The sequence below is a fragment of the Vombatus ursinus genome, unplaced genomic scaffold, assembly GCF_900497805.2.
Source record: "Vombatus ursinus unplaced genomic scaffold, bare-nosed wombat genome assembly UNPS02014801.1, whole genome shotgun sequence".
NCBI lineage: Eukaryota > Metazoa > Chordata > Mammalia > Diprotodontia > Vombatidae > Vombatus > Vombatus ursinus.
This window is the reverse complement of record NW_020954579.1, coordinates 11394731-11416945: the sequence shown is the minus strand read 5'-3', so window position 1 is coordinate 11416945 and position 22215 is coordinate 11394731. Positions and strand designations below refer to the sequence as shown.

Here is a 22215-nt window from a genome sequence, read left to right as displayed (position 1 = left end):
TTGAAGATGCCCATTCATCTTCAAAGGAAAAAACTAGTCTGATTTTCATGGGTGCAGGGATTAGTATATTGTTTCTACTATACCCCTTCACCCTCTGGTGGTAAGACCTTAAGGTCTTCTAGAGGACCTTCTAGAGGATCATTTAAATGACTTTAGGACTGTTTTGGTTAACCCTAACCCCTGGTGTACAAGAAGCAGGATATAGGCAACCTAAAGAAGAAAAAGATAAACTAAAATAAAAGCACAGCAGAAACAGAAAAAAAAAAACCAAAACCAATATGACAGCTCCCTGAAGGAGTTCCTGAATTAGGAAGAGTCCCAGTAAAGACCAAGTTTCAGGTCTAAACAATCATGTCCATGAGGTGGATGATACTAAATTTTTTTTTAATTTAACTTTTTTTCTCAATTGCATGTAAGCAAAAATTTTTAACATTCTTTAAAATTTTGAGTCCCATACTCAAACAGTTCCTTCTGCACAATTGTTGGACAGTCTTTACATTCCAAGGCTCTGCATTGGTTTGCATTCTTTTACTGTTGGGGTGCCTTATGCTACCCTCAGCAAGCTGGCTATGTCCATATGCACTTAGGGCTGCTTTCTCAGATGGATTGTTATTTCCCAAAAAACAACATTCAAAACCAAATAATTCTTTCCTCATTCACACATGAATATAGCTAGCTTTTTTTTCAGTTTATTTTTTTTTAACTTTTTAAAAATTTGAGTTTCAAATTCTCTTCCTCCCTCCAGCCCCTCCCCCACCCACTGAAAAGGCAAGCAATATGATACCCATTATACATATGAAGTCATGCAAAACAAAATATGATTCCCTTAAAATTAGGTGTGACCTTCTTTCCATAGACTTCCTCCCCACCAAGGTAAATAGATGGTGATGGTCATTAGCAGTACAAAGGTATCTCATCTCAGTGTGGGCAGAACTAAGGAAATCCCCTAGTAGAAATTGGAGGAGGCTTAAATTACCAAGGACCCCATAGGTGACGGACCTAAAACATATTTACCATAAGTATTTTCATGGTACACTTCTTTAAGGACAGAGAGGGTCATCTTGTCAAATGACCATAAGCAGTTCAGTTTCAGGAGTGGGAGGGAAAGGAAGCACCCAACAGTGAACTACCCTATATCTGGAGGCTTGACCAAAAGTACCATCTCTGGGCTCACTTTCCTCCTCACTGCCAATCTCCAAATGTTTATGTTTCAATTCTGCGTGATCACCAATTATTCTTGGCCAATCACCTGGCAGTTTAGGTTCAAGAGTGGCACAAAAGGAGACATTCACCAGTCATTGAACAGTTAACAAGAGGAAAGTTACTTAGCTATGGTAGGAGAAGAATAAGCAACAAGGATAGGCAAGAAGGTGCTTTGCTTTGCCCATTGTGATTCACCAACCAAGCATTAGAGAAAGTTCCTGGATCTCTTCATGGCTGCTTTGTATTCAGGTGACCAGGAAGTAATGCCTTTGGTCCCCTGAGCCAACCAGGTCTTGAGGATAGTCTCAATACCTTTTGAGGAAAAACTAGTTTAACTTTCATAGGGCAGGGATTAGGATATTGTTTCTACCACAAAAGACTTCTGGAGCTGTGAGATCAGGCTGGTTTTGAGGTCCTCTGGACTATCACCACTCAGAGTGACTACAGTCTTCAGGCTATTTACTGAGAGGAGGCTTCCATCTCACCTGTCACGGGTTTTCCTTCTCCAAGCAACCACAGGCTTCTGGTTGACTTCTTGTATGGTCCTAGACTAGATGAAACAGCTTACTACTGTTTCTCTTTGGTGTTCTTGATCATTACTGATTCTGGTGTACCCTTTAGATGGATTTGCTGGAGTGTATGTAGTAGGACATGTTAACTGGAAATGAGGATTTATCTTTTTAGCAACATTCTCCTGTCCCAGTTATCATTAAGTAGATGTATGTAAATGAATTTTTTATTCAGTTTTCTCAGTCTCTGTAGCTTGCAAAAGTCTTTCAATTCACACTTTGTTATAAGTTACTGTATTTCTCATTATATGCCTATAATAATACTTCCTTTTAGCACTTTTTTTACTTTTTAACATTAAATTTTTCTGATTCCAATTTCATGTGTTTCAGTTGTGTTGCTAGTTCTAGTTTTCCTTTTCTCAATGTTTCTATCTCTCCAATTTAGCATTTTATTTTATTTAATTTAAAATTTTTTCCCTTACCTAACTCCTTAGATGCTTAGGTAAGTACAATTAGAGCTGTGTAAAATTTCTTCATTTTGCAAACAACTGAATTCAACCAAATCATTTATTCTGACTGGCGCCAGGGGGCAATTAGAACTTTTCCCACTACAAATGAAACATTGATTTTTCAAAAAATATTTCCTCTTTTACTAGCAACAGCTACTAGGAGAAAAGGTTTTTACTTAATTTGACTTTATTTTTTAAATATATTTTTATTTATTTCATTATTTGCCAATTATATGTAAAAAAATTTAACATTAATTTTTAAAATTTTAAGTTCTAAATTCCTTCCCTTCCTTCCACCCTTCCTCCCTCCTTGAGAAAGCAAGCAATTTATATAAATGTGTACATATGAAGTCATGCAAAACATATTTTCATATTAGCCATGTTGCACCAGAAAAACACACAACACATGCACAAACAAGAAAAATAAAGAAAGTTTTAAAAAGTATGCTTTAATTTGCATTCAGAGTTCGTCAGTTCTCCCGCTGGGGGTGGATAGCATTTTTCATTATTGGTCCTTTGAAATTGTCTTGGATCATTGTCTTGATCAGAGTAACCAAGTCTTTTCACAGTTAATCATTGTTACAATATTGTTGTTACTATGTATCTGTTCTCCTGGTTCTGCTCACTTCACTTTGCACGAGTTCATATAAGTCTTCCTAAATTTTTCTGAAAGCATCCTGATTGTCAGTTTCTTAGAACACAGTAGTGGTCTATTACAATCATATGTCATAATTTGTTCAGCTATTCCTCAATTGATGGGCATCCCCTCAATTCCCAGTTTTTTTTTGCCACCACAAAAAGAGCTGCTATAAATATTTTTGTATTTAAAGATCCTTTTCTCTTTTCTTTGATTTCTTTGGGATACAGACCTAATAGTGATTATAACTGGGTCAAAAGATATGGACAGTTTTACAGTTTTGGTGGGATAGTTCCAAATTGTTCTCCACAATGGTTGGATCAGTTTACAACTCCACCAACAGTACATTAGTGTCCCAATTTTTCCACATCCTCTCTAGCATTTGTCATTTTGCTTTTCTGTCACGTTAGCCAATCTGATAGTGTGAGGTGGTACCTCAGAGCTGTTTTAATTTGCATTTCTCTAATCAGTAGTAATAACTTGAATCAATTATAGTAATAAATGAAATCAGTATCAAGTTTGAGAGAACTCTTATAACTCACAATCTATATAAGAAAGTATAAAGAGATAGTGATGGCTGTAAATAGTTTCTTAATTTTTACTTTTAATGATCTGTAGTAAATTCAGAGATACTTCACTAAGACATTTAGAATAAACTCAGTTTTGTTATGTTTACCTAACCTCTTTCTATTGCCTGATTAAGCAGATGAGGGAAAAATAAGATTTCTGCTCAAATTGGGAAAATTCCCATTTTCTTCTTAAGCTATTAATTTTTATTGCTTCTCACTTAAAGATTAATCATATATACTTGAGATATAAACCAAACTCCTATTAGTGTTTTATGATAGGTAGTCAGCTTTTTCTGGAATTCCTTCAGATTTTAGATTTGATAGGTTCCCAGCATTATCTGAGTTCAGGCTTTTTTTGCCATAAAGATTTAACTTTTCAGTTTATATGTTTTTCTTTTCCATTCTCCAACAGCTAACTTATTATCTAAAAGACAGAGTTAACTTAATAGTCATTCAACTGCTAGGGCCAGCTTCTAGTTGGAAATCATTTTAAATATAATTTCTGCTTTAAAACCAGGCAAGCTAAAAAAAAAAACAACCCAACAATTCTTTATATTCTGGAACTTAGTTTATGCAAGAGGCAAGGTTGGGCTGTACTGTACCTGTATCACAGAGGATATCGTGTGTGTATGTGTGTGTGTGTGTCTGTATATCTGTGTGTGAGTGTGTCACATCTACTTATTGACTTCATTGATATGCACAATAAAAGATCAGTAGATGTGACAAATAAACAAACATGCAAACAGGCATTGAGCTAAACACAGCTATAGACACATAGATACCATTAAGAAAGAAAAGAAAAGAAGGGAAGGGAAGGAAGGAAGGAAGAAAAAAGTTCTCAGAAGAAATTACCAAAAACCAAAAGTCTCCCCTGTAGGTAGGTTATTAGAAACAAAAAACTCTCCCCAATAGCCTGAAAAGTATTAAGAGAGAGAAATCTCCCCCAAACCCAGGGAGTATTAGAAAGAGAAATTTCTCCCACAACTGGGGGATCTAAGAGAGAAATCAACCCCACAGCCAGGGGAATATTAGAGAGAAATTTCCTTCATAGCCAAGGAATTTTCAGAAAGTATAGCTACCGAGATTGCTAACCAGTTTATATTGAGTAGCTCGGGAGGGCTGGGGCGGAGAAATTGAAACAACTGTCCCTTCCAAAGAATATTTTGGAAATGCCATATATTTGCCTTTTTATCTCCCTCAAATTTAGGCAGCATAAACAGGAGTCCAACAATTGCCAAACTTTTACTCAGATTTCTGAAGGTATCCAGTGTATGGAACTGAAGGGTGTCATTGAGGGAAGATGTCCCCCAAGGTTTACTAGAGACCAGAAGTGATACTGTATCTGAGTCAGTGCCAGAATTGTCAAAGAATTAATTCAGTACTCCGCATTTCCCCAGCTTAGCCGAGCATTTTTATTACTTCTGTACACAACTGGAGAATTGGGCCATGAACATGCAAGAAGGTCTCATATCGTATTCTTCAACCAAGTGTAGTAGAGCTGGCCAATTTATAGTCTTAAAACTGGGTTGAAAGGATAATAAATTGGGGATGGTAGAAAGATGAAAGATGAATAGAGATAATACAATGCTGATAGAGGGAAGTATAAAGTTATGAACTTGATGGGGAATATGATACAATAACTAAGTTGTGATTGGAAGATTATAGGAACAAAGTAATACAAGTTGAACAGGTGGTTTCCATTGTCCTAACTATAAAGACATCATTCTTTCTCTTAGTAATACATTTCCCCATAGTTTCTTCTTCTTGCTCTTCTTTTTTAGGAAGGAAAATCAAGGTTTATTATTTATTTCATAGTTTCTTCATGTTAGCAATACCTAGTACACTCACAGGCCTTTGTAGTGATAGCATTTTCTCTAGAAACACAACAAAATAATGTAAGCCTAGCTTGATTCCACACTAATTAACTTGTATTTTGTGATATATATATATATATATATATATATATGTGTATATATATATGTTTTTGCCAGTATATACTTAGGTATGTACATGTTGTTTCTCCCAAAGAATATAAGCTCCTTGAGAATGAATGAATAAATGAAGAAAAAAACTTTTAAGGGTTTCCTATGTACCAAGCACTGTGATAAGTACTGGGGTAAATACACAAGTTAAGACAGCCCTTGCCTTCAATGACCTTATTCTAATGAGGGAAACAACGCACCTTGTGTGTGTCTGTCAAGCACTGTCAAGAGTAATGTCCAGTAAGGGCCACTTTGTTTTGGTCTGTTATAATGAGTGGGGCCATAGAGAGGAGATTGACATGTCCCATCTAGAAACAATGACATAGTTGATTAGATCATGGTTCATGATTCTAGAATGACAGGCAAGTTAGAGAGGCAAGATGACTCCCAGGTTGCCAACTTTGGTGACTGGAAGAATAGTAGGGCCCTTAACAGAAATAAGAAAGTCAGGAGGAGATGGGTAAATTTAGGATAAATGATAATGAGTTTGTTTTGACTAGGTTGAGGTTGAGATGCCCATGGGACATCAAGACAGAGATGTTTGCCAGCCCTTTGAAGAATGAGACTATGTGCTGGGAGAGAAATGAGGGCTGGAGATGTAGCTTTGGGAATCATTTGCATCAAGATTATAGTTGAATCCATGAGAGTTGATGAGATCACCAAGAGAGAAAGAAGAGAGGGCCAAGACAAAACCCTATGGTATATCCAAGCACACAGGGTATGAAGCAGATGATGATCCTGCAAAGGAGATGGAAAAGGGTTGGTCCAACAGGTAGGAAGAGTGACTGAGTAGAGTATCCAGAAGGAAGGGGTGGTCAGCAATGTCAAAGTAGGCAAAGAAATAAAGATGGATGAAGACGGAATTTAAGAAGGATGGAGCCAATTGATTTAGCAATAAAAGATATTACTGGTAACCTTGGGAAAAGCAGTTTTAGTCAAATAGCAGGGCAGAAGCCAGAGTCTGAGGTGCTGAGAAGTGAGTGGGAGGTGAGAAGTTCAAGGCAATAAATATAGACAGCTTTTTCTAGGAGTTTGGCTGTGAAAGGAAGGAAATATATCTTGAGATGGCAGGTCAAGTTTTTTAGGATGGGAGAGATCTGTGTATATTTGAAGATAGTAAGGAAGAAGCAATGGATAAAGAGAAGTTGAAAATTAGGGACAGAGGGGTGATCAAAGAGGAAATCTGCCAGGAGACAAGAAGGGATTAGATCAAGGCACAAATGGAAGAGTTGGCTTTAGCAAGGAGAAAGGTCACCCGGAACAAAAGAGGAGAGACTGAGACATGATATGCAAGTGACTGGAAGTGGGGAAGACAGGGACCTCTGGAAGGATGGCCTCAAGTTTTTCAATGTCTTAGCTTGCATGAAGTCACATGGCTTCTTAATAACAGAGCTGGCCCTAATTCCCCTGGCTCCTAAGCCTGGACTCTTTTTACTTTAGATCAAATATCATTTTAGAATTTTTGCAATATATGTTCTCATGTCTCCTGCCCACTGTGATGGAACATTTGCTAACCACAATTATCGCACAATTTAACAAAGTGGGGGGGCAGTAGAATATCTCTGATAGTTATCACTATAAGTCTTGCAGCTGATTATTTGTCTACCTCAGCAAAGTATAAATCCTTTTGATACTTCCCCTCATATAAACTTCATCAAACCTGGAAAAAATCTTTTGCCAAAGATAACTGCTGACTCAGCAGCAATCGTTAGCTAAGTTGTCAAAGTATTTCTGATGTATTGTATTTAGAGTTTGGGTAGGTAGGCTTGTGATATGATGATATGATGAATTCAAGTGAATTTGGTGGCAAAGATGTGTAGCAGTTAATAAATGCTGCTGAGATGAGGGAGGCTGGGATTCTGAACCCTCTCTTTCTACTAAGAGGCCCCTCTGATTTGGGCCTACATATGTGGTGACAGGTTTCAACCCTTAAGGAGCCTAAATTCTCATGAGAATGGGTTAACTTTTTTCATATTCTTTACACGCACACACACACACACACACACACAAATACACCCCAACACCTCAGGGGAAAAATTACTTAAAGCTCAGGTTTGTGCTCACGTCTACTTTATTCCAAAGAGTAGAAAGGTATTTAATGTACAATATGAATTACATGTGAGACGAGTATTTATTTCTTCTATGGAAAGAAAATGCTTAACATAAAAAGCTCTCACAATCATGAATTGACAGAAAAATGTGCTAACAAGCTAAGAGAAAAAAAAGTAACTAAACAAGCAACAGTAATACTACTCAGCCAGAAGGTTGAGGCTTAATGAACATTAATGAACAAATGAACAAAACTTGAAGCCATTATTAGGATTACCGAATAGGTATTGTTATGTTTCACCTTGGTTCTGCATTGTCCAAACAATTCCCTCCATCTCCACGTCTTCTGGCAAGACAATCCAAAGCTTAGGGCTCCTCTTAATGGTGATCATCCTCCCCAAGCTGTGTAGTAGCAGTTGCCTAGTATTGCTCCACAATTATAACCAGCACTGGGGACTCAGGATCCCTGAATCTTTCAGACTTTTCATGGTCACCTCCAAGCCTGGATAGTTCCACCTCAAGTCCGATGTTCTTTCACCTGTGATCAGGCAAAGGAACCCAAAGCGGAGGAGGCAGCAAGAGACCCGGGCTCAAGTTCACCTAGCTGAGACCTGTAGCTGCCCTGCAGAAGCCGTTGACATGCTGGTTGGCTGAAAGAGGGGCAACAAAGGTTCCTTACTTTTAAGGATTCTCTAAGTCAGTAGCACCTCCTGCTCAGATACCAATAAAGGGACTGCTTTCTCATCTTTCAAGCTCTTGAGTCCATCCATAAACACACAATAAAGTTGCACATGACCAAGTGAAAGCCTTTCCTACCCAAAGACCCCCAGGTGCTGAGCTGGCACCCATGGCTGACTGGAAGTAAACAGGGCAGCTCTGTCCTGCTGTATGTCCTGCTACAAATGAAATATATTTACAAGAGAAAAGCTAAAATTACCTTTTCCAAGAAGGGTATTCTCAATAGCTTTTGATCACTGGTCTCCAACTCCTCGTCTCCCTTCCAACCTGTTAACCAGCATCCCCAGAGGGAACAAAGAGTCAGAATGAATATAGTCAGAGCTGTAAACAGCATGGAAGGGCTGATGGTTGGGAATAGATCTCAGAAATGATGTTCCCTAAATAACTGGAAAATCAGCCTAACTAGTTTTGCAATTGCAAAACAAATACTTGGGAACTTTTTTAGATAACATCCCCCACTCCCACCCTCACCCCCAACTTGGAGCTTGTTGGAAGAGATGACTCAGAGTTAAATATCAAATTAATATTCTGATTGGTCCACAGAGCCCCTTTGTCAAGAATAATAGGGCTTTGCAGACTCATACATAATACACATGAAGGGCTCCCATAAAAGAATTCAGCAAATCAGATTTATAGTGCTGTGTGACAGATTCCCTCCCACAGACTGGAGAACAGACACAGTCTTCTAGAAGTGACTTTTTCAAACTATCTGCAGAAAACATTACTGGATATTTTCCCATCTGCATGCCTCCAGCCCTTATTGTGTCATAAAAGTAAATGATTTTCCTGAATGCTTTGACAAACCTGATACTAACAAGTTATTTTCTAGCTGATTGATTTGCCATTATGCCTTAAAGTGTATAGGAGCATAAAGGTTTACTCATGAAGAGACTGTCTAGAAAGAAAGCCACTGGCAGCCTACAGCAGGAAGTCATAGCTAAAGGGGGGGGGGGGGGGAGAAAACATGCCACAAGGCTTGGTTATCTGGAAAAGAAACAACCCAAGTCCAACCCCTGCCTCTTCCCTTTAGGCAAAGATGCACTTTTTTTCCGAAGCTCACTCTGGTCAGAGGATTTTAATCTCCACTTAAGAGGGCATAAAAGAGCAATAAGCAATGGGAAAGTCATTAGCATTTCCTGAAATGTCGTGTGAATTCTGGCACCACGAAAACTGATATAGTCTTCAATCCCAAGGCAGGGTCACATTTTGCTCACAGGGCAAATGCTTTGAAGACACTAAGCTCTGCCAGAGGTCTGGACTTTGATGAGCCAGCTTACCAGGCAGAATTTTAGGCTTACTACTGCCTGTGAGGGAGAAGAAAGGTGATCCCTCACTAACCACCCCAATATTTCTGACATAATTTTGTCCTGGAACAGTTGTTTATTCTGGATGTAGAGCAGACTTATGCTTGGGCTGGCTTTCCAACCTAATGGCAAGAGAGAGAAAATGGACTGGGAAAGGGTGGTAGGGGTTCTGTTGGCTCACCACACATGGGGAATAGGATGGATAACAGGCCAAGTCTGAATGTTCTTCGTGTAATCTTTGTGCATCCTGTATGAACTCATGCATTCCTTCTGTTTGGAAATGGAAACACTGAGGCAGAGCAGTTCTTTATCTCCCAGATTAGGGACACACATCCACTTTGCTCCATAAATGAGCTAATAGAAACAGATTCAAAGTGCTGACTCTACTCAAGAGTTCTTATAGAATGTAATCACTCTCTAAGGTAGTGCAACTACAGTTATAATAATCCTGCCTTTTGGTGAATCATTTTGGCATCGGTAATTTGTACCTCCCTGTCATCGGAAGGTTGCTCTGCTCCCAGGCCAGCCTCCGATTACCAAAGCATCACTGAGAACTCAAAGAGATTCCCAAAATTAAAATGTCTATGTAGGGCTCCAGAGAGAAAAGAGCATGGCCTTTCTTGGGAATTCCAATTACCTGGGACTAGGTTACTTGTGTAGGACTGCCTACCCAGGGTACCCTGGGAATTTGGAATGTGATGAGACAGTGATTAATGAGATTAGACCAAACAGACTATACCTGAAGGAGGAAGAAGAGTCCATTCATTGCTAATGTCCTTGTTAAGTAATGATAGTACAAATAATAGATTTGGGTTTCCTTCCCCAGAGAGAAGTCCATTGAAGGTGTTTTATGGGGTTTTAGGGCTCTTATCAGTGGATAACCAACCTTCAGGAGCTCTGTTTGATTATCCAAATACTTCATGACTTCAAAAGGCCAGTGATTTCATCAGTGAAATCAGAATTTCTCTCTGAGTTGTTCTCATGAATTGCCTGTTGCTGAAAATTCATCACCTGTCAGTGATGATGATGGTGATAACGAGCCTCTTCAAAACACAGGCCTCAAACAATATAAATCATCTGTCACCAGACCTGTACTCATAACCCTCCCATCTTGGTAGGACCTGGTTACCTCCAGGTGATGATTCATTGGAAAGAGGGAGAGGCATAAGAAAGAAATAACAGTCCCTGCCTACAAGGAGCTTATCATCAAGCACAGCACTTCTTAAACCCTGTATGGGGTCGCATAACTGAATGTAGGGGGTTGTGAAAATTTTGGCAACAGTAGAAGGTTTCTGAGCATACAACAACTAAAAATTAATTCAAAATCAACACATGATGAATCTATCAGTGCTTGTCCGTGTTGCATTGCACAGCTTCACTGCAGCCTTGGTTCTGAACACAGCATTGATGATTATGAAATGAAAATATTGATCAACTCTGAAAAAAGGTTGAAGATGCTCCGTGTCCTTCAGCATCAAATATTCCACCACAATTTAATTCTTTATGTAAAAGTAAACAAGCACATCCATCTCATTAGGATGCAAATTTGTTTTTGTTTTTAATAAATGATAACATTATATGTATACCAAAGAATCATTATAAAGTAAATTTCTCTATGATTTATTATCAGTAAATGTTTGATTTGTATACCTATTTTATATACCTATATACCCAGGGTTGCATAAAAATTTCTTGGGCAAAAAGGAATTGCGAGTGGAAAAAGTTTCAGAAGCCCTCATCTAGCATACATTAACTTTAAACAAATTACACAGCAACCTCTGACATACAAGATACTATAATGTCAAATGAACACCTAAGTCCTTGGGGGTTATGAATAATCAGAGTGGGTTACATTTGAGTCAAGAGAGGTGTTCTGGAGGAAGTAGACCCTATGGCACATCTTGAAATAATGATTATGAACTAGTGGAAGGGAAGCCTCCCTGCCTTAAATCTTTCTCCAGGTCGCTTAGTCCTCCACATAGATGCTGGAGTGGTTTTCCTATAGCACACGTGTGAGTGTGTCATTCCACTACTCAGGAAACTCCAGTGATTCCCTATTGCTTCCAGTATCAAATATAAACTTCTGCATTTGGCATTCACAGCTTTTCATAATTTGGCCCAGATTACTTTTCCAGCATTACTCCTTTCGCATACTCTGCAGTATAACTGGGCTGACCTTTTTACTCTTACTCATACATGGCATTCCAGCTCCTATCTCCATTCCTTTACTGGCTGTCTGTCATTCTTGAAATCCACTCTATCCCTACCTTTGCTTATTAGAATCACTATTTTCCTTCAAGACAGCTTAAAATTCTTCTGTGTGAGGACTTTTCTGGATCCCTCTCAACTGGTAGTGAATCTGCCCCTACATCCCCCAGAAAATTACCTTGCATCTGTAACTGGTCTTCTGACCAAGCCCAAGGTGTTTTGCATGCTTCTGGTATACCGAAGGAGACATGACTCCTAACCGGTGGAGAGAATGCTGAGCCAATGCTGTCTATCTTTATAGACATTACTGGTATATATAGATAGAATTGGTGCCAGTGCTTCATAGGAGAGAAACTTGTGATTTCGGAGATTCTTGAGGGACAGAAGACCCTTTAAAGAGGAGAGAGATTGAAAGACTTTGGAAACTGCAGTGATATAAAGGAAGCTGGCTCTTAAACGTGTGCCTGATTTTCATCTTGCCTCCATAGAGACTTTGTTGAGGGAAAAGTTACACTTGGGTAAGATTGGGGCCTTTCTCTTGGTTTGAGCTGTGATTTTATCTTGATCCTAGTAGAAGATCTCATTTACTCTTGTGTATTTCCTAGTATGTTCTAATCTGCGTAATTCCTCTAATTTATGATTGCTGTTTTGCTTGGATGAGTGAGTTTACTCACTGTTTGCTATTCATGTGGTCTTTTGTATAACTGGCATTTAGTGGGAAAGAGCTAAAATGGTGGGTATAAGCTAAGGACCACTTAAGAGTAACCAGGAAAGTAACTTTCCTTCTGAACCCCTGAACTGTGCCCATAGAACAAATATGTTTCGGAGGGGCAGATAGATATAATTCTAGTCCTTCTTGGAGGCAAGAATATCCAGCCTTGTAGTATTCTTGGGGCCTACCTGGCCTAAGCCCTGTAACTAGCTTTCTGGCAGTACAGGCATGACCCCTGCATCTCCTCCTCTTTACAGAAGTGGTTCAAATTCTAGAAATATGTATCCACACCACGTGCAGATCACATATTTGCATTTAGATAGCCCACATGGACACCCATGCATGGGCATTCACATCTTACATATCTACAAACAGGAACTGTTTTCACTTTTGTCTTTATATCTCCATCTCTTAGCACAGTGCCTGATAGTAAGTGATTATCAAGTACCAGTTGTTGCTGTTGTTGTTGTTGTTGATGATGATGATGAAGAGCATTCGGAATAGCATGAATGGCATAAAAAAAGCAGGATATACATGGCACCTAACGTAAAGCTGTTCTTGTATAGTAAGCATGGTCTGACTCTCTCTCCAGGAACCACCTGCTACATCTCTCAGGGTTTCAAGGGGTAACCCTGAGACGTTGGGGTGTCTCTTTCTCTACTACCATCCACACCAGCTGTGTTTCCTCCATTATTAGGAGCTACTCACACATCTACTCCTACCTACATTGATAGGAATACATTTCAGTCTATCAGTCAATCAATAAACATTACTGGATCTTCCTGTAGACCACTCCCTAAACCATAGGTGTATCACAGGGTTCTGTTCTGGGCCCTCTTCTGTATTACTTCATTGGGTGATCTCATCAGCTCTTATGAATTTAATTACCAACTCTATGCTGATGATTTTCATATATCCCCATCCTGCCCCAATCTCTCCGCTGATCTCTCACATCTCCAACTACCTTTCATACCTCTCAAACTGGATGTCCAGTAGACATCTTAAACTCAATATATCCAAAATGGAACTGATTATCCTTTCCCCTAATTCCCCCCCCCCATTTCAGGCCCTCAGGCTCACAAACTAGGAGTCATCCTGTAATCCTCACTATCTCTCACCCCCCATATCCACTCTGTTGTCAAGACCTGACAATTTCACCTTTGCAGCATCTCTCAAAAATGCCCCCTTCTCTCCTCTGACACTGCCACCATGCTAGTGCAGGCCCTTATCACCTCACACCTGGACTATTGTAATAGCCTGCTGGTGTGTCTGCCTGCCTCAAGTCTCTCCCCACTCCAGTCCACTCTCCATTCAGCCAATGAAGTGATTTTCCTAAAGCATAAGTCTGAGCACGTCACCTTCCTACTCAGTAAACTCCAATGGCTTCCTATTGGCTCCAAGATAAAATACAAGCTCTGTTTGACTTTCATAGCCCTTTAACCCTCCTACATTTTCAGTCTTCTTACACCTTAATCCCCAACATGTACTGTGATCCAGTGCCACTGTCCTCCTGACTCTTCTGCAAATAACACACTCCATCTCTCATCTCCTGGCATTTTCTCTGGCTGTCCCCCATGCCTGAAATGCTGTCCTTCCTCTGCTCTGACTGCTGACCTCCCAGGCTTCCTTGAAGTCCTAAATAAAATCCCACCTCCTACAAGAAGCCTTCCCCAACCCTTCTGAATTCCAGTGCCTTCTCTCTGTTAATCATTTCCTATTTATCCTGTATATAGCTTGCTTTGTATATATTTGTTTGCACGTTGTCTCCCCCATTAGGTTGTAAGCTCCTTGAGGGCAGGGACTGTCTTTTGCCTCTTTTTTATCCCCAGCACTTAGTACAGTACCTGGCATGTAGTAGGCACTTATCCAATGTTTATTGATTGATTGACATTTAAGGTTGTTAATAATTCTCCATTCTGTTTTTAGGCACAAAATGAGCTGATGAACTCGGGTCTGTACCTAGTCCTTCTGCTTCACCTTTATGAACAGAGGTTTGCTGAACTCATAAGACTGAACTATAACCGAGTGGCAAGAGAGAGGGTAAGTAGAAAGGCCAGTGATGTATAATACAGCGTCATTATTTTTGTAATTGTTTCAGAGGTTGTTGCATCACTTAATTAGAGATGCTGAGCCTGTTTCTGGATAATCAGACTCGGTTGTTCCAATATTTGGGTAATTGTTGTTGTTTAGTCATTTCAGATTCTGTGACCCCATCTGGGTTTTCTTGGCAAAGATCCTGGAGTAGTTTGCCATTTCCTTCTCCAGCTCATTTTACAAATTAGGAAACTGAGGCAAACAGGGTTAAGTGACTTGCCCAGGGTCACACAGCTACGAAGTATCTGAGGCCAGATTTGAATTTAGAAACAGCCTTCCTGACTCCAATGTCACGATGATACCACCTAGCTTTCCTTGACAATCTACACTCCAGTTGAAAAGCCAATGGTAATCCATAAATGCATGGCAAATGCCTGGTAACTAAATGGTCATCAGTGACATTGATATGAATGACTCTTAAGGGCAAGCTCCCATTTAAAAGCCTGTTCCAAGTAAAGGTCCCAAGGTAGATGCTAGATGCAAGGATTGGCATCTATCTTTCTATGTTATTTAAAGTTTCACAAACAGAAAATTACCTGGGAAATGGGGCGACCATTTGCTAATGAAGCTATGTGTATCTTGTAGTCTAGTGGGAGACAGGAGCCATTTCTTTCTATAATTTTTGCTTTGAGACCCATTCTACCTGTGTAGGTATGTGTACATGTGTGGATATCTGTGCGTATGGGACCTTGCAGATCATATAGTTCATTTCAAGTTCACATACCTAGTTAGTGGCACACAGATCCATTGTTTAGCAAGATGTCTGGTGTACAATAAGTACTTAATAAATGCTTGTTGATTGACTGACGTATCTTGGGGTTCCCATCTGTTGTTCTTTCTGCTATTTCATACTGCCACTGTGTGGAAGGAGGCAAACTCTAGTTGAATTGCTGAGTTATTCATATGGCTGCTTTTTCTCTTTAGAGGAAAAATTTGTTATTGTCCAAGGAAAATGCTATAGCTGGCATCAGGGAAGAGGATGATTAATAAGTTTAGTGATTAGCATCAACTAGCATCCAACCTGGTGCTGGCAGTGCTGCAGATAAGTAGGCAGCCTCTGAGGTCCTTTCCGACTCTAAGGTTCTATAAAGCCATCATCTAGATTAGTATTCAAACATACATCAGAGCTATTGTTATCCAACATTTGCCAGCAATCATAAAGGGGCACAAGGGTCTTAAACATCATTTAAAACTTCATAAAACATCTCCCCACTGATGCTGCTGCACTAGGAATGTGAAAGACTAATTGAGTTTGTCCCTAGACAAAGAAAATAACCTTTCCTTTGAGTCATGCATAAAGTAGTGGTATTCAAGGATCTACTTAGTTTTCAAATTTCCAGAATCCTCTTCCCGTGAAGCCTTGAGAAAGTCGACCAGCACTGGTCTCAGGCGGTCATATATCAGAAAGACATCTAGCATGGGATGGGCACCCTGTGCCATTGATTGTGAGTGGCATTAGATGCGGGTCAGTGGCTCAGTCAGTAGGAATTTAAGTCCTTATGACATGCCAGGCACTGTGCTAAGTGCAGGAGATACAAAGAAAGTCAAAAAGACATGGTCTTTGCCCTCAGGAAGCTCTTACATTCTAATGGGGGAGAAAAAATGCAAATGGTTAAGTATATATAAGTATAACTTAGGTATATGTGTATATAGGTAAATATATACAGAGCAGATGGGAGTTAGTCTGAAAGGAGAAGGCATTAACCACTGTGGGGGATGAGGAAAGGCCTGCCACAGAAGGTAAGATTTAAGCTGAGTTCTAAAGGAAGCTGAAGAAACTAAGAGGTAGAAGTGAGGGGCAGAACATTCTAGGCATGGAGGACAAGTACAAAGGCATGAGGGCAAGAGATGGAGTTTGGGGTCGCTAGGTGGTGCCATAGTGCACAAAGCACTGGACCTGGAGTCAGGAAGACCTGAGTTCAAATCCAACCTTAGTCACTTGCTAAGGTTGTGACTCTGGGCAAGTCAATTCATCTTTATTTGCCTCAGTTTCCTCACCTTTAAAATGGCAGTAATAACACCTACCTCCCAGGATTGTTGTGAGGATCAATGGGATAATAATTGTAAAGCACTTAGCATGGTGTCAGGCATGTAAGTGCTGTATAAATGTCAGCTATTATTATTATTATTATTATTATAGTATTTGTTGATGTTGTTGTTGTTGTTGAGAGACCGCAATGAGGCCAGTGTAGCTGAGTCGTAGAATACATGGAGGAGAATAAGGCATAAGAAAACTAGAAAGCTAGGAATGATCAAGGTTATGATGAGTTTTAAATACTAAACAGAGGACTTTATACTTGATCCTGGAAGTAAGAAAGAGTCACTGGAGCTCCTTGAGCTGAGGGGTGACATGCTCACTCTAAGGTATTAGAAAAATCACCTGGGCAGCTGAGTGGAGAATGGATTAGAATGGGGAGAGATCTGAGGCAGGGGGACCATTAGAAGGCTCTTAGTGTAGTGAAGGTGAGAAGGGGAGGGCTGAACTAAGGTGGTTGCTGTGTGAGTGCAGAGGAGGAATTGTATGTGAGAGATGCCTTTGTCAGTGATGACCTCCAGGCCCCCCAAACCATATGCACGTCTTTCCTTCTCTTTTATTTTCATCCTGTTGCCTGAAGCTTATCAGGTAGCATCATTTCTTGTAGTCTGGGACAATATAACTGAGCAGTGGGAAGCACGTTTTAAATTCTATCAGAACCTGAGTGATGGCTGGATTCTCCAGATTCCTCTGCTGCTCTCTTATTTGAAACATTGGACTGAAAGTATTTGTAATGGGACTCTGCCACCTGCCCACAAACACACTTTTCCTCAATTTTTCTGTATTTTTAAGCTAAAGTCTTCCCCTGAGATATGTCTAGCTCCCAATAAAGAAAACGTGTTGAATTTATGTCACAGTATCAACTCCAGAATCTTTTCCTTTCTCTGATATATTCTTATCCACGCTTAACCACTCCTTGATTTTCACTGTGACAGTGTTTCCTAAAAGAGACAGTACAAGAACAGGAAACAATCTTTTGCTAACTTTTCTGCAGCTTCATTTTCAAGATCCCCAATCTTTTTAAATGAATGTTTTACTGCCTGTTGAACTTCAAAGACTTTAGGTTGATGTAGGTTACAGATGGCCCAATCGTCAGAGTGCTAACAGAAGCAATATTAACCATAGGGATTGTAAAGCAAATATGGGGAAAACATTAACAAACTGTACAAACCAAAAGAACTGAAGACAAGGTCTTGAGTCTTCTGTCTCTGAGGAATCTTAAGGAGAGAGGATTATACAATTTTCTTCCATTCCTACTTGAAATTCATTTAGAAAGTCCCTGAGCAATGACTGCAAGTGACCACCCACCCTTCCATGAGACAAGGAAATGGAAATGTGAAGTCACATTGTTTTTTGTCAGGTTCACACTATGGCTTGAATTAATTCTCTGTGTTTCCTCCTAGAAAAATATTCACAACTTGAGGAAAAGGCCAAAGAGGAATTAAAGAGAGTGAAAATCTCCTTTTATTCCTCCTTATCTACCAGAAACTAGATAAATCATCCAAGTTGAGTCTTTACCTTGTTTTTCAGCAAGGAGGCCCAGTAATCAGTTGGCATTTATTAAGTGCTAACTAATCTATATCTTTGGGGCTGCTAGGTGGCACAGTGGATAGAGTACCAAGCCTGGAGTCAGGAAGACTCATCTTCCCAAGTTCACATCTGGCCTCAGACACTTACTAGCTGTGTGACCCAGGGCAAGTCACTTAACCCTGTTTGCCTCAGTTTCCTCATCTGTAAAATGAGCTGGAGAAGGAAATAGCAAAGCATTCTTGTATCTTTGTCAAGAAAACCCTAGTGAAGGGTTTGTCCACAAAGAGTTGGACATGACTGAAAAATGACTGAACAACAACTATATTCCAGGAATTGTGCTAAAAGCTGAGGTTACAAAGAAAAAAAAGTAAAAATGGACCCTGTTCACAGGAAGCTGAACACAAACAAGCATATGTAAGATTCACACAAAGCAGACACAAGATAACTTCAGAGGGGAAGGCAGTAGCAGTTGAAGGGACAAAAATAGGCTTCCTACGGGCAGGACACGTAAGTTGCATTTTAAAGGGACCCAGGGATTCTGGATTGTGTGTAAGAAACAATGAGAAGGCCACTCTGGCTGGATCCTAGACTGGGTGATAGTGAATAATGTCTGCCAGGTTGTAAAAGAGCTTTACATGCCCAAACATAGGCGACTATGTTTGATTTTTTTAAAGGAGGTACTAGGGAATTTATTGAACCTTACTGAGCAACACAGTAACATGGGCAGACCTGTGCTTTAGGGATATCACTTGGCAGCTGTGTGAAGGATGGATTGGAGATAGAGAGGCTTGAGGGGGGAGTCCAGTTAGGAGACTACTACAGTGGTCTAGGTGAGAGGCGATGAGGGACTGAACTAGGGTTGTGGCACGTGAGTGGAGAGAAACAGATGTATCAGAGAGGATGTAAAAGAAGAAATTACAAAGTTTGGTAACTGACTGGCAAGAGTGAAGAGTCAAGGATGACACCTAGGTTGTGAACCTGAAGCATGGGTGCCCTCAACAGGAATAGGGAAGGGAGGAGCATGTAACCAGGGGATGATAGTCTGGTATATAGGGGGATGGAGGGTTTGGAGATTACTGGGAAGATAAGAGATGGTTTAAGAGGAATAAAGCATAGGAAAAGATAGAAAGATAAAAGAATATTAGAGTTCTTGAATATGGAAGTGGAATACTTGTGGGTGATGGCGAAGTCAAGGGTATGATCATCCCTGCGTGGAGCTGAGGTGTATTTGGGGGAGTAGGTCATGGGATTCTGCAGACTGAGGAACTGGAAGTTAGGGAATTTGAGAGGACAGCAATGTGTATGTTGAAGTGCCCTAGAATGAGGGCAGGACTTAGGATGGAGGGGAAGACTGGGGGCTAGGCACTGAACTCACTGACAAAGGAGGGAAAATCTCCTGGAGAGGGGGCTCAGTAGATAATGGCTAAAAAGAATCTGGAATGGGTGATAAATATGGATTGCATGCTCCTCAAAGAGGTTGCTGAGTGATGGCAGTAGAGGAGGAGTCTAGAAATAGCAGTGGGGAGTAAGGATTGCTCTGACTGCTCCCACTTTGAGCAGTGAATGTGTTTGTATGTAGATGTATGTAGTAACGAGTGAAAGTGTATTCAGTACATTGGAAAGAAGTGTGGCCATGGATGTGGTGTCATGGGGGGAGCCGTGTCTCAGCGATTGCTGGAAAATGGAGGATGCAAGGAAGGAATTGGTGTGAGGTGAGAAAAAAGTCTATAAATTATGGAAAAGATATTGCAAAGGGTACAGTCAAAGGATCAGAAAGATTTGGGTTAGGGTTGAGGTTGGTTGGGAATAAGGGAACAGATAGTTTGGGAGTGGAGAAGTTGTACTTTAGCAATCAGTGTCACAGAGATTAGGAGATTAAGAGGGCAGAGCTAACCATTGAGGAATAAATCCTGGCAGAGTATGTATCAGTGAGGTCTGCTGATAAAGGCAGGTAATCAGATGGTTCAAGGTCATCCTTTCAGGTTTTGATGCCATTTTCAACTGCCCATTCTGCCATGTTGTTGTGTCCTATTAGAGGTCTAGAAGCTTGTCTTCTGACATGCATGAACAAGAAGTGAATTTAGGGATATGGAATGAGTTTGTGGGATAGACTTGGGGAGGGGACCATGACTGATATACAGTTGATGAACAGATTTGAATGCTTTTGATTCCAAGTACCTAGTTGTGAAGCTGATATTATTCAACTTCTAATGTCCTTGGCATAAACTTCTACAAAGATCACAAGCTTCTTACCAGTCCTAGACCTGTCTGGCCCTCTTTGGGGTTTAACGAGGTGGTGGTTATGCACAATACATAAATACGCACACAGCTGACCTGAAACAAAACAAACAGAGTTTGTCTTCAGCCTTATTCTCAACCTTTTTAGCACCCACATCACCCAAGGCCTTCTTTAAACCATGGTTCAGTGGCCAGTTCTGCCAGGCTCTCTCACCCCCATGAAACTTTCTTCTCTCCTGTATTTCAGTCCCTTGGAGTCAAACCTTGTATGTCAGTTAATCATGTCACACCATGTAGGAGAAGAGAGCAACTTCATGTCAGGTTTGTTGAAATTGACCTTTTAGGAGCAGATAGGCCCTTAAAGCAGGTCTTAGAGGCACTTATAAGCTAACAAAAAATGCTAACTAAGGTGGGGAAAATAGCTTTTACAAGATCTACATTTCGGTAGGCTGGGACACTGGCCCCAAACTAGTGAGATGAAATCAAACAGGAATAAATATAAGTTCTGCTCTTGAGCTTAAATAATCAACTGTAGAAGCAAAAATTCAAAAATGGCTTAATAATAGTTCATGTGAAAAAGACCAATGGGTTTTAATGACTTAATGCCTTAGTTAGAAGTGGGATGCAACTGATAAAGAATTAGATGTGATCTTAAACTACATTAACAGAAACATCATGTACAGAATTGGGGAGGTGACTATCCTGCTATACTCTAATTAGAATTGGTTTTTCACATAACATTTTTAAAAAGACGCTGACAAACTGTAATGGATTCAGAAAAAGTTGGCCAAGATGGTGAAGGGCAAAAAAGGATGAAGGGGCTCCTAAGCATATTTAGCCTGGAGAAGAAAGGGGAGGGACATTGAAAGGGACATGAGAGCAGTTTTTCAATATTGAAAGGACTGTCATGTAGAAACAGGGTTATGTTTATTCAGTTTAACTTCATTTGTACTAGGTCCAGTGGGTGGAGGTTACAGAAAGGCTTATTTGGGCTCAAGGATGAACTTCCTAACAATTTGATCTGCCCAACAATGGAATATGCTGCCTTATAAAGCAATGATTCTTCTGACATTGGAGGTATTCATGTAGGGGCTACTCTTCAGTGATGCTATAGATGAGACTTCTATACTGGGAAGACCAAATGACCACTATGTTCCTTTTTAATTCTAAGCCCACAAATCCCCAGCCATGATCCAGTAGGAAAAAAGTACCCCACTGGCCCTCCTATAGAAGCTTCCTAGTGGAATTTTCATAAGAACCACCATCCTGGAAGTCCCCTCAGTTCTCAGTTGGTTTGATAGCTGATAGTCTACCTTAGAATAGATAGGTTTGATAGTCTACCTTAGAATAGACTTGATCAAAATAGGTTTGATAGTCTACCTTAATAGACTATCAAAATAGGTTTGATAGTCTACCTTAGAATAGACTCACTAAGGACCTTTTAGTGGGTAGGGTGTTCTGGTTTTTTTGTTTTTTTGTTTTTTACAGTTTTTCCATTCCCATTTTCCTTTAGAGGCAAAAGGGGTCCCAAGAATCACCCCCAAGAGGCCTCTCCAACAGAACTCATTGTTGCCCTGGTTGCACGAGGCTCTTTGGGGCCCCTCCTTGTCTCATTTCTTCTAGGAAGTTTTACTATCCCCATTACAAATCTGATCTTACTGAAGGTATAGGACACCAGCCAGCGCACATAGGGAGACCAAATCCTTGCCCAGTGGCATAATGGGCTCCTGCTGAGACTGTGCTGGAGACCCTGTCCCTGATTGTAGCGTGGAAGTGTTATAAACTTAGAACAAAGCCCCAGCAGTCCTGGGAACCCCCACAGCCTTCTGCTTCCTGCCAGGAGGAGAAGGCAATGATTCTTTAAAAACTCAACGCTGAGGCCCTTAGCAATTAATGCA

The 22215-nt window shown here is 40.3% G+C and overlaps 1 protein-coding gene across 1 annotated transcript in view; it reads left to right on the top strand.

The window, feature by feature from the left end:
* MARCH10 (membrane associated ring-CH-type finger 10) overlaps window positions 1-22215 on the top strand; it is a 197491-nt gene that overhangs the window by 170188 nt on the left and 5088 nt on the right. The window contains 1 exon segment of the mRNA XM_027872972.1: window positions 14347-14460. Within this exon segment, the coding sequence (XP_027728773.1) occupies window positions 14347-14460 (114 nt within the window).